Below are 15,663 nucleotides of genomic sequence, written 5' to 3'. Positions count from 1 at the left end.
GACTAGGGGGCATGAGATGAAACTACAGTGTAGTAAATTTAAAACAAATCGGAGAAAATCTTTTTCCTCCCAATGTATAATTAAACTCTGGAATTCGTTGCCGGAGAAAGTGGTGAAGGCGGTTAGCTTAGTAGAGTTTAAAAAGGGGTTGGACGGTTTCCTAAAGGACAAGTCCATAAACCGCTACTAAATGGACTTGGGAAAAATCCACAATTCCAGGAATAACATGTATAGAATGTTTGTATGTTTGGGAAGCTTGCCAGGTGCCCTTGGCCTGGATTGGCCACTGTCGTGGACAGGATGCTGGGCTCGATGGACCCTTGGTCTTTTCCCAGTGTGGCATTACTTATGTACTTATGTACTTTATAGAATACTCTTAATTGAGTAATCATGTAAATTCTAACCAATTGGTGTCAATAATTGCTTGTTAACATCCAATTATCGGTGCTGATTGGCTTGTTAACCAATTTAGTTGCATGCACAAATCAGAATATGGCCAGATTTGTGCACGCAACTCTCATTGCATTCTATAGAATTTGCAGGAACGTGTGCACAGTATGGTTTTCTGTTTACTCTTTGGAGCATTTGCACTTCTGAAATTCTGCAGAGTTATCTGATTATCAGTGGAGGCTTAAATATTTGATGGCAAAACCCCCATAAAACCCTAAATCAAAGGCAATTTAGCTTATGCAGAAGTAGCAATCCCTTCTAGAGAGGGCATTTACTTTCAGTTTATGTCCTGTCTGGGTTCAGTACCCTCAGACTGATCATTAGTTATCAGTAAATTAATTAAATTGTAAATTTAACAATTAGTACTTAATGTTTCACAGCAACACAGCTTTGTGGTGTGCAATAACTAGGGTAATGCAAATGGTTTGAACTCAAATTGGAACTTAGTTAAAGATTTGCCATTTACCACTAGAGTATGCAATGCAAGACAGTGTATGTAGATATTTCAAATACTCTGTCTATAACTGATGAATACCCATTAAGATATTTGTCTTTTTCTGAGATTCACAGAGCTAGTTACTGAAATGGGCAGGTAAGATAACCATTTATCATCCAGCTGAAAGTGCAACTAAATATTAGGCTGAATTTAGCTAACGAAACTTTGGCTATAATTTGTAGACATGGGAGAGTAATGTTATAATGGTTCACCTATATTGCGAGGGCAAGAAGGAGTCTATTTGTAGTCTCTTTTATGAAGAAATGTACGTACCTATGAAAAATACCAGCAGAAATTGTGCCTAAAATAAAGTTGTGGGCATTTATCTCTGTTCTGAAACAGATGTAAATGTTCGTGCATAAATGTGTGTATTTTATGGTGTACACACATAAATCATGACTTCATACACGCTCCGCCTAAACTCTGCCCCAGAACACACTTACACAATTACTCCGCGTATGCACAAAAATACATGTACTTATATTAGACTTGAGTGTAAGAGGCATTTTCTTCTGATTTCTAAAACTGCTGTCCAAATTTGGGCGCGATCCTGAGATCTGTGCTGAAATAAATTAGTTAACGAGCTACTAATAATCAATAATTTGCTACTATTATTGATGTGAATTGGCACAAATTTAGATTTGTGTGCAGATCTGGCTACGTGCAACTCTATAGTGATCTGCTCCCAAATCCTCTTGTGCGCAACCCAGAAGGGGGAGTGGTTGGGTCAGGAGTGTTCCAATGAATTACAAGCAGTGTTCTAGAATTTGGGGGATACATACCCAAGTTGAGCATAAGGATTTATCAGTGGTGTTCCTTGGTCGGCTGCCACCCGAGGTTGGTCGCCACTGCGCCCCCCCCCCCCAGGTGCAGCATCCTCCCCCATGTGCAGCATGACACCCCCCTTCAGGTGTATCGTCGTCGTCGTCCCCCCCCCCCCGGCGCATCACCGTCCCCTCCCCTCCGGTGCATCACCTCCAAGCCTCCCCACACGGGTGCATTCTTCTTACCTGCTGGGGTGCTGGGAGCAGCTACTTGGCTGTCGGCTCCACAGGTTCCCTGCTCCCTGTGCCCCAGAACAGGAGGTAACAGCAGAGGGAGCAGGGAACCGGCAGAGCCGACAGCCATGTGGCTGCTCCCTGCACCCTTCCTGCAGCATGCACCCAGGGCGAACTGCCCCCCCCCCCCCCCCCGCCTTCGGTACGCCACTGGGATTTTGTACCAGATTTCAGCTAGTGTAAGTCCTCTTGCCCAAAGTTGGGTGAGAGAATCCCCCACTAGGCTTTATTCTATAAAGGATGGTCATCCTGGAGCACCCTCTACAGAATAGCGCTGAATGTTGTTTTTTTAATGCCATTTACTGAATCTGGATTTTATGCATATATAATGGCATATATGCACAAAAGTGTCTTTGTAAATTTACCCTCTGAGTGCTAAATTTGCTAATCTGGATTAAGACATGATTTGCGTTGTTGCACTTTTATTTATGCTAAGATGCATTAAATAGCAATAGTAGAAGATAGGCCCCATTGACAATAATTGGACCTGTGTTAAATAATGTATGTTAAGTAGCAATAACATAAGTTAAACGTGCAGTAACATGAGTTAATGCAAAAATGCAGGTTAGTAAATCTAGCTCTTAAACAATTAGTGTCAAAAACCAGCATTAACTGGCTATTAAACTCTTGATGCCTCCCTCCGTGCCTGCTCCCAGTTGGGTCCAGTTTTAAAAGAAGAGTTTGCCCCAAAGGGTAGCTGTAACCTAACTTGAATTTTAAAATAAGAATGCCCAAAGATGGGACACGGGGGGAGGGGGGGTCCAAGATGGAGGCATGAAATCTGGCTGCTGTGTGTCTCGTTTTTACCTTTGTTTCCTCGGTCTCCAGTGCCTCACATGAAGTGTAAGGGGGTTGTGAAAGTACTTCCCCCAACCACTAGAACTTCATTCCTGGTGCAGCAATCCATTTTGATGTGTTATGCAGCCAGGACCACCATAGGTGAAACCGGAGGGGTGTTCCCAGCTTTGGCCGCAGGTGAAGGAAAACCTGTAACCTCCAGATTGGATGATACACTTTCCCCTTGGGCTCTCTTTCCTGCTCCACACCCTGCTGACCTAGCTGCAACGGGGGAACATCCTCTCATGGAAGCAACACAAGAGAAGGGTCCTATTGGGGGCAAGTGTGCACCTGAACTCATGGTAAGAGTCATTTGGAACCTTTGGTTGAAGCTGAACCCCTTATGGAGGCATCTCTTGAGAATATTTGTAAGATTCTCAGTAAGCTAGATGCAACAATTGTGAAGTCTTCTCAAGAGGTGACTCATTTTGCAAACTAAATTGAAGGTATGTTGAAGAGTTTGAAGGGTCTAAGATTGATTTTACAACTCAGATAATATCTGTTAAGGAAGAGATAAGAGGTTTACAACAGGTCACTAAAGCTATTGTAAAGGATACAGTTCAGATTGAGAACTATAATAAAAGGTTAAACCTTCATTTTTTGAACTTTCCAAGGTCTCCAGGAATCCTCCCTGTTGATGTATTGAGAAAATATTCCTTTAAGTTTTAAAGGTTTCTTCTGAAGCAATTCCCTCTTTAAATAAAGTGTAGTATATTTCTTCAGCAGAATTATCAGGAGGTGGTCTGTAGACTTTGGTTCAGGGAACAAAGCAAGGATATTTGAATATTTTAGCTATTTTAAAAACATCTTTAAATGAGAATTCTGAGAGAGCAACATTAATAACATCTGGTTTTGAACAATACTACAATGCTGTCAAGAAATTGTATTTTCGTAACTCTCAAGCCCTTTTCTGTAGCAAGAGAGTCTGAGTAAACCCAGATGAGACGAAACGAAGGCAAGATCATAGGAAAGCCTTTTAGGCATTAAGGCAAGAGGCAGTAACTTTCAGATCTTCTTTTCTATTAGCCCACCCTTGCAAATGTTTGATAAAATATCGAGGTGTTAAATATGTGTATTTTCAACCAGAGCAGTTTAGGGCCTTTTGGACTTGAAGAAGATTGGGACTGTTTCACCTAGTTAGATCTACCTTTATCCTCTCCCTTCCCCTCTCCTCCCTCTGCCCCCCACCCACAGCTCAGGCACTTCTGTTTTAGCTTGTTGTAAACTGCTTAGATGCCTGTATATGATTAATTTGCCGTATATCAAATGCCTGGAAATAAAAATAAAAAAATAATGATGTCAATGGGGGTTTATTCCTGTTATTGACCTTTTTTTGATATTGTGTTTTCTTTTGTAGATCGCTTTGTCTTTGCACAACCCCCCCTTTTAGTGGCCTAAGAAGGATAGGTTTAGTTTACTGAGGGCTGAGTTTACTAAGGCACGCTATAGGCGCATTAGCGTTATTAACGTGCGTTAAACGCTAATGCGCCCATAGGAATGTATTGGTGCATTAGCGTTTAACACACCTTAACTTTAAAGGTGTGTTAAAAACGCTAACGCACCTTAGTAAACATACCTCTTAAGAGGTTTCCTAACTGATTTATGTTATTCCATTTTGCTTTATCAAGTGGTTAACTTGTAATATATATTGAAAGCATATAAGTAAATAGTTAAAATAAGAGTGACCACAATGGGATGATCATATATTGTCAGGATAAAAACTGGAAGAAAAAGCAAGTCCATGTTCACTTTGGAGTCTTGGGAGGGGCTAAAGTTTGCAGGTGTTAATGGCTGGCATTTTGAGATGATAGAAGGGCAGAATTCAAGGATCAGCACTGTGGGATACCCCTTTTTTACAACAGTGCTGGGATGTTTGGGAGGCCCAATTGTCAAATGGGGGGGGGGGGGGATACTCATTTTAAAATCAGAGCTGGAGAGGTGAAAATGGCAAATGGATAGATTTAATCTACTCTAAAGTTTATTTGAACCAAAGGGGATCGCATCTGCCTGGCAACCACAGGACCCACCAGGTAAGGTCCCTGAAGCCCTCCTGGGGGAGCAGAAGGGAGGCCTTGTTGGGGGGGGGGTAAAGGAAAGCTTCGTGCGGAGGGGGAGCTGGGATGGGAAGGGGAGGATTTGCATGTTTTGCATCTCATTACTATGTAACCTATGGCAACTTAAATATTGTCTCAGTAAAATAGCTAAAGCTGGATTAAGGTCTTTTAAGTCATATTAAGGAGCAATCAACATGACTTAAAGCCCTCACGCAACTTGATAACTTCTCCCTAAATTGTTTGAAGATTGATTTTGCAGTTGCCAAGCTGAAAGCTGTGATAGACATTGGGTTTTCTGTGGCTGCTTATCTGGGGTGGAAAGAACAGGCTGTAGAGTTTCCATGTGTTTCAGTACTACCTGAAGATGCAGGAATAGTTTAGGCACTATTAGTATACAGAAAATCACTCAGAAAGCAATTACTCTGGGCTCGTATTGCTAGGAGGTGACCAGTACCTAAATGTGGACCTTAGATACTTGTTAGCCTGTCCACCTATGAAAAGAATAGTGCCAAAATGGAAATATAGTATTATAGATATAAAAATAATAGCTATATGGCAAAGCAAAATACAAAAATAAGATACTGTGAAGAAATACTAAAGATTACCATATATGTATATATGTAACTACACAACTATAATATATCCTGGGAAGAGATTACCAGTTTAGCAGCAAAGTTAGGCAGATGACCACAGGTCCTGAGACAACCAGTCCTTCACAGGCAAAATCCAAAACTAACTAAACCTGAGCATAAGTGGAAAAAGTCCGGCTTCTCTCACCCTCGCAGTCCATAGCTTCGGAATCCAAATGGGGTGATGAATCGACTCCTCCTTCTTAAGGCTCTAGCAGAATTCCCCTGCAAGCCACATCGTTCAGGTTTTAGTCCAAGGTCTATGTTCAGCAAAAACTACTGGTTGCTCAGTTTATAGAAAGCCACAGATCCACTTCTGAACTTGACCTTGTGCTGTAATTAACACAATGAATTCCAGTTCCCAGGTGTTTGGGCAAATCATTCTCTTTCTTCCTGCATACACCATGAAATCTTCTTCTCTCTCTCTTCTTTCTCTCCCTCTCTTGCCTAGCTTTTGCACTGTCCTTCAGGTCCACAGATGACCATCATGGACTAATCATGTACCATCTGTCCATCTATATGGTCATGGCATTGAGGGGCCTTGTGGGCATCCAGCAAGAACAGCTTACCAGTTAGTACCAGACTCCCCTCCATCGTTCATAGATGTTCCCGGAGACTCTGTCTCTGTGAGCCACGCTCCTACTCACCTTCCCAGGAGATAACTGGAAGTCTAGTGCATATAAACAACATGTCCTTTGATGAAATCACCACACAGCTATGCCAAGAAGTAGTTTTCTTTGTAGAAAAGCTGGTTCATGTTGTATTGAGGCCTCAGGTTGCAGAATCCATGTTGCTTCAGAAAAGGTGGTTCAGGCCTAACCAGGCCTCAGATCAGCAAAGGTGAGACAGCAGGAAAAACCCCTATAGAATCCAGCTGCAAACTCTGCTCCTCACATCTTGCATAACTTTTATTTGTGACTCTACAGTGTTTTATGCTTCAAAAGAGAATTACCCTGGAAAGAGAGCACCTTTAGTACTTTTTCAACCAGTGCCAAGTTCCTTCCTATATATTTTTCCATTCAATTGGAATTTTGAACAAATATTAATATCCAGTGAGCACTGTTTCACAAAGGCATGCTATATTGCACAGGAAGTTGATAGTCAAAGCTATGGAATTCATTTGGAAAACATATTTAGAAAAAAAATAATTTTTTTTAGTTTAATATTCAGTTCTGCAGAAAATATAACCCCCCCCCCCCCCCCCTCCATTTACTAAGCCGTGCTAGGGACTGTCATGCGCTAGTGTTTTCATTGCCGCGTGACTTAGTAAACGGGGGGAAAGAAGGATAAATGGAAATAAACTATGTACAAGAACAGATAAACAAACATTGCATATGAAAGGCCAGCAACCAAAAGAGAAACAGTTTTCACTGTGCTATTAATAATAATAATATGAGAAATAAGGAGAACCAAAAAAAGGGGGTGATTACAGACAAGCCCAAGTTTTCTCATAGGAGAGTATTTGTCGAGAGCACCCCGCTGCTACACTTTCATATTTAGCAGTTAATAAGACATTCCACCACATGAGATATTCAGTTTTGGTTAGGTCCCTCCAGCAATGCAAACTACTTTGATGGCAGTGTGAAGAAGTATTCTGAGCAGCTTGGATCTGTGTTTATCAATGGGGCATGACAAACCATCAGGCACCAGAATCAGTATTTTGAACGAAAAAGATTCTTGAACGTTCAGGAGTTGAGAAGTAGTATTTCAAACAGACATCCAAATAGATTTTCGAGTGGATACAGCCATATAAAATGTGTTCCAAGGTGCCAATACTAGATTTATATGACCAACATTTATCATCTGTTGATCTTAATAGTTTATATACTTTATACCGTTATCAACAGTGCTCTGTGTAATAAGAAATAAATGGATGGAGATATGGCTGCAGAACATGTAGATTTGGTAAGTGTAATCCAAAAATCTTGCCATTTTCGTAGAGAGAGCTTGGTTTTCAGATCTTTTTCCCGTGACGATTCTGTGCCTGCAGCCTTAGAAAATTTCCATTGCTGTATAAGTTTGTACCTTTTAGAAGCAGCGCCAAGTACAGTAGCTAGTGAAGTGCATAATTGCCAATAACTGGGAGTGTCTGATGATAATTGATTCAGACTTAATTTAGAAGAAATACAGTGCTTAAGTTGTACCCATTGAAAATGCAAATTAGGGTTCATCTTGAATTTCATGCAGAATGAATGAAAAGGAATCCAGCTTGTATTATTCACTAATTGATTTAACATCCATATATCTGCTTTTTGCCAAGCAGGCCCTTGCACACAAGTCTTGTTAATTTGAAAAAGTAGATTGTGCCATATAGGAATATTATTGGTAGCTGTTAGTGATATTTGGACATGTTTATCAATCTCTTTAAATATTTCTTATACAGAAGAAAATATAACATTAGATTTGCACTTATCAATGTTTGACCAAGGAACACTTAGAATATCATTAATAGTTATCCAGGAGGCATTTTGATTTATCAATAAGGCTATATGATAGTCATAGAAGCTTGGAAAGTTAACACCACCTCTGTCTTGGTGCTTTCAACATTTTAGGGCAATGCGTGAAGACTTAGGACCTAATTTTCAAAAGAGAAAAATGTCCAAAAAGTGGCATAAATCTGCATTTGGACGTTTTTTTCAGAAAAACATCCAAATTGGTATTTTCAAAACCAATTTTTATTGGTTTTTCTATGAAGACCATTGGAAGTGTGTTCAAATCACAAGGGGGCATACTTGGGCATTTTTCAGCCATAATGGAACAAAACAAAACCGTCCAGGACTAAAACTAAGACATTTTGAGCTAGACCTGTTTTTATAACGAGTAAGACACAAAAGGGTGCCCTAAATGATCAGATGACCACTAGAGGGAATCAAGGATGACCTCTCCTTACTCCCCCAGTGGTCACTAACCCCCCCCCCCCCCTCCCACCCCAAAAAATGTGATTTAAAATATTACTTGCTAGCCTCTATGCCAGCCTCAGATGTTATACTCAGATCTATTAGAACAGCTTGCAGGTCCCTGGAGTAGTCTAGTGGTGGACATGTGGACCTAGGCCCATACCTCCCCCTTACCTGTTACACTTGTGGAGGAAACTATGAGCCCTCCAAAACTTATCAGAAACCCACTTTACCCTCATATAGGTGCTCCCTTCACCCGTAAGGACTATGATAGTGGTGTACAGTTGGAGGTAGTAGGTTTTGGGTAGGTTATTGGGGGGGGGCTCAGCAGACAAGAAAAGGAAGCAATGGTGAGATGTTTGCCTGGGAGCATTTTATGACGTCCACTGCAGTGGCCCCTACGGTGTCCTATTTCTTTCCTGGGATGTCAGGGGGACCAATCTACTAAAAATGCTGGCTCCTCCTACATCCCAATGTTGTGATTTTGTGCGTTTTGCACTTGGACTTTTTTTTCAGAAAACATTATTTTCGGAAAAAAAAAAAAAAAAGGGCGTTTTTCTTTTTTGAAATTGACCTTCTTTCCTATTCAGATTTTGGACGTTTTTTGCAAAACATCAAAAGTCGCCCTTAGACATCATATCAAAAATGCTCCTCTTAGTAGCCCAAAGGAATTTAGATAGCATGGTCTCAATAGATTTGTAAGTTCTAGGGTGTAACAATACTGGCAATATGCTTAAGATATCATTTATCTTCATCTTGATGATTTCTAAGCGTCCCCACCAGGATAATTGAAGAGGGGACTATTTATGAGTCAGAACATTTGTAATTTTTATCAACTGATCAGAATTCAAATGTATAATATTAACAATGCTAGAGTCAAAAAGAATACCTACATATTTCATAGACTGAGGAGCACAAAGAAAATTATAAAGTAAAATCTGATGTTTCATGGCCAGACAATGGGCATTATTTCCATTTTTAGTAGTATTTAGTTTGTAGCCAGATAAGGCTGAGTACTTAGAGATAGTATCCAAGGTTGCAGGTATTGAGTTGGGGGTGGTATATAATAGGACATTATCCGCATAGGCAAATCCTCAAGTCGCTTCACTGGCTCCCGATCCGCTACCGTATACAGTTCAAACTTCTCTTATTGACCTTCAAATGCACTCAATCTGCAGCCCCCCCATTATCTCTCTACCCTCCTATCCCCCTATGTTCCCACCCATAACCTCCGCTCTCAGGGCAAATCACTGCTATCTGTACCCTTCTCCACCACCGCTAACTCCAGACTCCGCCCGTTCTGCCTCACATCACCTTATGCCTGGAACAGACTTCCCGAGCCCATACGCCATGCGCCCTCCCTGCCCATTTTCAAGTCCTTACTCAAAGCCCATCTCTTCTCCCTTGCTTTTGGCGCCTAACCACCTTCCCCATTCATGATACCTACACTGATTACATAGTTTGTTACCTTTAGATTGTAAGCTCTCTTGAGCAGGGACTGTCTTTCCCCTTGTTAAACTTGTACAGCGCTGCGTAACCCTAGTAGCACTATAGAAATGCTAAGTAGTAAATACTAAGTCCTAGTGCTTTGAAAATATGCCTCTTTGGCTGCTAGACTTCAAAAAGTAACACCCTTAATATTAGGGGATTGGTGTACAGCAATTAGTAATGGCTCTAAAGTCAAATTAAGTAATAGGGTGACAAAGGGCACCCTTGACGCGTGCCTCTGGTTGGATGGAAAATGTCAGAGACAGCATTATTCAATTGTATTCTTATATTAGGATTAGAATATAAAACATTTACCACATTAATAAAATCAGTTGAGAAACCAAACTACTGTAAAGTGTGCAACATGAAAGACCATTCAACATGGTCAAATGCCTTCTCTGCATCCAGGATGTGGCTAGAATTGGGTCAGAAGACATCTGACCATGTAATAGTATATTAGAGAACAACCGAGTATTATCAGAGGAGAATCAACCAGGCATAAATCCAGTTTGATCTGGGTTAATTAATTTGGGTAACACAGTTTGTAAATGATCAGCAATAATTTTGGCAAAATTGTTTTCATCTATGTTAATTAATGACATTGGAAGATGAGCATGTAAAGGATTCCTTTTTGTTGAATATTTTTCCTTTGTGAATGACTGTGGTATATACATCATTAGTGTAAAAAATGTGAAGAAGGATGCTAAAAGACAAGATTTAATTTACATAGACATCACATGAAAAATGCCAGTGCCAGCCAGGATGCCACACCTGTGGGGCAGCACTTTACAAAACTAGAACACTGTACCAATGATTTCATAGTAAGAATCCTGAAAGCTAACTTTAAAACAATACAGGAACATAAGACCTTTGAAGTCAGAATGATTAAATATTTTGACACCCACCAGACAGGACTTAACAAAGATCTGGGTTTTCTAGCCCATTATAAACCATAAAGTTGTATTGTTCTGTTTGTCACCCTTCTGTCTCCATGCATATCTCACCTATCCACCCCCATCCTGTTAGACTGTCACTGAAATGCTTTGATGTTTCACTTTTCACTTATATATACTGTCATCTACCAACATTTGCTTATTTCCGATCTGACGAAGAAGGGCAACCTTCGAAAGCTAATCAAGAAATGTATTCAGTTATGTCCAATAAAAAAGGTATCATTATCTTGGATCCTCCAATTGTGGACAATTATATATATATTGTTGAGTGAAAATGTTTTTTCATTTTCCTTATATTAATTTCTGTTTAAAAAAAAAAAAAAAAGGTATCATCTTATTTTCTTTTCCACGTTTTATTTAGTTTTATTTCTATTGATTACCTTTAAAAGTGGACTAACACGGCTACCACACCTCTCTACAATAACACAGAAATGATTAGGGATCAAGTCAGGCAAGAAATGTATCGCAGCAAAGCCTGAAGCAATAAGCACTGTTCTTGGAATGTGAGAAATCTCATGGGAAACCATGGAAATGTTACGACCGCTGGATGTCAGTGAGCTATTGTACTTAGCCAGTATTTTTTCCAAGCGAGTGTTTTAAGAATAAAGTTTGAGAAAAAAATGCCCACTAAGGTTAATTTATTTCACAACTCAATAAAAATATTGGGGTCCTTTTACTAAGGCATGCTAATGGATTTAGCGCACACTAAATAAGACGTCCAAAAGGAATATAATGGGCGTCTTAGCATTTATTGTGTTCAAAATCTGTTAGCACGCCTTAGTAAAAGGACCCAATTATTTTTTATAATATATGTGCCTTTATATTGAAGTACATTTCCCAGTCCTTATGCGTGGCTTTCCCCTGTAAAGCACAATTTAAACTTGTCTATACACAGTAATTTCAGTAACATGCTGCCACTGACATTACAGTGGTGCTGCCTGAAAGCTAGGGACAACTTGAGTTGTTTCATTAATAAACTAGATTGTAAAAGTGAACTTATTTATCTGTCAGCCCATTTTTTTTAAATCTTAACATAATTTAGACTTTTTTCTGTAACAGCACTTTAGTAGTTTAAGCCTGGTGTACAGATATTCATTTTATATACAACTAGTGGAACTATGCCCGTTTCCTCAACAATGAAACGGGCCCTAGGAAGGCTGTCATGTAAGCTTTTTTTTCTCTCTCCCCTGCCCTCCCCTCCATGTCCAGCGATTCTTTCCTCCCCTCCATGTCCAGCGATTCTTCCCTCCCCTCCATGTCCAGCAATTCTCCTCTTTCCTACCCTCCCATCTGTGCCCCGCGATCCTCTCCTCTACTGTCCTCCCATCCCATCCATGTCCATCAATTCTCTGCCTTGCCCTCCCCTCGATGTCCCACGATTCTCTCCTCCCCTCGATTTGTACCTGAACGTTGTCTGGCTGGCTGGCTGCTGCTGGCTTCCGTTTGTAACATCCCTCCTGACGTCAGCTTGCCTCCAGCATTCCCTCCCTCTCACTGTTCCCCTCTGACATCATTACGTCTTGACGCGAGGGCGGGACAGTGAGGGGGAATGGAACGCTGGAGGCTGGCTGACTTCAGGAGATGTTACGAACCCAGGCAGCCAGACATGGAACGTTGGAGGTGCAAATTATTATATAGGAAGTGCAGAGTTTGTTTTCGAATTGGAGGAATACAGCAGTCTTTTATTTTAACAACCTTGGGGTCCGTATTCAATGTGATTTACGCAGCCAGAAATGGCTCCTGGCTGGTTAAATCATCTGTTCGGGGCTAACCAATCATTTTCAGCAGTGGTTAACTGGTTAGTTTTGGGGGGCGTTCTTGCCAGTTAAATGCTGATATTCAGAACTTAAGGGGGTCTTTTATAAAGGTACGGTAGCGTTTTTAGCGCACACTAAACACACTAGCGCGCCTTTGTAAATGGGCCCCTAACTGGCCAGGATAATGACATAAATAGGACCATATAAAAGTCAGTCCTATCTTTATGCGGTAACCCATAGCCAGTTAAGGAGTCCTTTTACAAAGGCATGGTAGTGTTTTTAGTGCACACTAAAAATAAGGGAGCGCTAAATACTAGAGGCACCCATATATTCCTATGGGTGTCTCTAGTGTTTAGCACACTATAATCATTAGCGTGCACTAAAAACGCTAGTGCACCTTTGTAAAAGACTCCCTAAGTGCTGAATATCACACACCAGCTATGTGTTAGCTGACTCCGCAAACCCGGAATTTTAGTGCCAGTGCCCAGACGTGGCCTGGCATTGAATTTCCGGTTTTATCTCCAATGGTGTTAGCAGAATGCTGATCGCTGCCAGATGACTATCAGGACCCTTCCTTTTCAAGTAAAGCCCGAGTTTAAAAAAAAAAAAGAAAAACACTCTGATATCATGCATGGCAAGAGTCAAATTTTGCTTCAGTAATTTTTTTTATATCAAATTTGCAGACTGCCTATTACACAGAAGGGTTGTAATTCAGATTTAGAAAGAGAGGGGCTATCGATTAGGGTTTTTTTTTTTTTTTTTTACTGTAGGTGGGAATTGGTGTGTTTTAGGTTTGAGTATATATTTTCTGTCAACAGGGGGAAAAACAGCTGTGGCATTTCAAGGCAGAAGCAGTTGGCTTAGTGTACACTGTGGGTCTAGTGTTCTGGGAAGGAAATTGTAAGGAATCACTGGATGTGATTACCTTCTGTTATAACTAATGGGCCCTTTTACTAAGCCGCGGTAGGCTCTACGCATGTGCAGCATGCGCCTAAATGAGACTACCACCAGGCCAGCGTGCCCTCCTGGTGGTAATTTCAGATTTGGCATACGCCTATAACACGTGGATGAATTACTTATTTGTTTCCTCCTACATGCGCCAGTTCTGGTGGTAATCGGCACTTGGTGGGTGCCAACCGGTTACCACGTGTGTAGCGTGTGAGCCTTTACCGCTAGAACAATGGATGGCGTTAAGAGTTCAGGCCAGTTTTGGGCATGTGCTGGTTTCATTTTTACCGCAGGCCCTTTTCCCATCCCATTAAAAAAAAGCCCCTTTTTGTAGCTGCAGTCAAAACTGGCCCGGTGCATGCCCAATACATGCACCTACACTACTGTAGGCCACTTTTTACCGCTGCTTAGTAAAAGGGCCTGAATGACATATTGCAGTGTACTGTATTTTTGTCTTTGTAAGATCCTTCTCTATTTTGAATGGTATTAATTGTACAGTTTCTGTAGGTATTCCTTTTCCTCTTTCCTTCTCTTCCTCCCTGATGCACAAAGTTTAAAAAGCTGTCGGCACACTGGAGACATGCTTTGATGACAATATTGAAAATGGAAAAGTCACCCGTGTAGGCGGTGAAATGCTCATTCCTTCTCTCTAAATTAAAACTGATAAATCAGACCTATTGAAGGTTCTCACCGTATTGCTCCCAAGCTCAAGGGTGTTTGTTTTGCATTATTTTTTTTGTGCTATAAATAGCAAACTGTTAATGAAATCTTCAAAATTAATTTGCTGTCATCATTTTGTTTTTAATGAAACATTGATTTTTTTTTTTGTTTGCCCTTGCTCATCTGCCTCTTCTTTCTCTTTGTCTCTTTTGTGTATTGTGCAGAGATTTTGCAAAAGTATGTCAAGTCAGAAGCAAAGTGCCTGGAGCTGTTTGCCCGCAGTCTACAACCTGGTTGGACCAGCTGGGGGAATGAGGTTCTCAAATTCCAACACATTGATTATTTTATTTCTTCTGAGACTGAAAGCTGACCAAGATCTTTTAGCTTAAGTGGAATGTGGGTTTTTTTTTCCACACCAGAATCACTTTTTATTATGAATGGACCACTTAGGAAACAATGTAAATATAATTGGATACGTTGACATCGAAATCCATGTAGCCCTTCACACCGTGATTCTATTATCATGTTCTTCAGTCACACATTTCCTTTTTACTGTACATCTCAAGGGGTAGGATAAACAAGAAAAATAAACCCCAAAGAAAGACTAATCTGTGTTGCATACGCAGTATGCAGTGAAAATCAAACTGTGGACATCTATTTCTGATGCTGTACAACATTTTTAGTAAAAATTCCCCCCCCCCCCCCCCCCCATCTGAGTAACAAAATGCAGTCAGTCTGGTATGATATTTCTTTTGTTTTTGTATTTTTTTTTAATTTGTACAACCGTTCACATAATTGTACAGTGTGACTGGTTTATTGTGCCCATTTGAGAAATAGGAATCTCAGAACATACAGTTGGTTTTTATATTATACTCATTATTAATAATTTTGTATTGTGATTATCTTGTATAGCCATTGCCATTTTATTGCAGACTCCCCCCCCCCCTTAAATGTCTCAGGGGCCCTTTTACTAAGCCGCATAGGTGTCTACACGCGCTTAACGTGTGCCAATTCAGAACTACTGCCGGCATGGCCCAGGCGGTAATTAAATTTTGTATATGCGCCCACTATGCACCCCGGAAAATTTCTGGCGTGCGGTGCTAACCAGGTGGTAAACGCGTGCTGACGATTACTGTCCGGTTAACACGTGAGACCTTACTGCTAAGTCAATGGGTGGCGGTAAGGTGGCAGGCCCAAAATGGACACATGCCAATTTTCGTTTTGCTGCATGTCCATTTTTGCCCCCCCCCCCCCCCCCAAAAAAGGCCTTTTTTGCAGATGCACTGAAAAATGAACCTGCGTGCGTCCAATACACACGTGTACACCAGCACAGGCCACTTTTCGGCGTACTTTAGAAAAAGGACCCCTCAGTATTGCTGAGCTTAGTGATTAGTTCATCTGTATTTAGTTAAGTCATGCTGAAAAAACTACTATGG

General features: G+C 40.8%; 1 protein-coding gene across 2 annotated transcripts in view; it reads left to right on the top strand.

The window, feature by feature from the left end:
* METTL4 (methyltransferase like 4) overlaps window positions 1–15,373 on the top strand; it is a 118,929-nt gene extending 103,556 nt beyond the window's left edge. For both annotated transcript variants that reach the window (XM_030190117.1, XM_030190119.1), the window contains one exon: window positions 14,452–15,373. In XM_030190117.1, the coding sequence (XP_030045977.1) occupies window positions 14,452–14,597 (146 nt within the window). In that variant the 3' untranslated portion in view covers window positions 14,598–15,373. The remainder of the gene's footprint in view (window positions 1–14,451) is intronic.
* Window positions 15,374–15,663: the final 290 nt, after the last annotated feature.

This window comes from Microcaecilia unicolor, chromosome 1 (genome assembly GCF_901765095.1).
Source record: "Microcaecilia unicolor chromosome 1, aMicUni1.1, whole genome shotgun sequence".
Classification (NCBI taxonomy): domain Eukaryota; kingdom Metazoa; phylum Chordata; class Amphibia; order Gymnophiona; family Siphonopidae; genus Microcaecilia; species Microcaecilia unicolor.
Note: the sequence above shows the minus strand (reverse complement) of the source record. Positions and strands in the feature narration are given on the sequence as shown.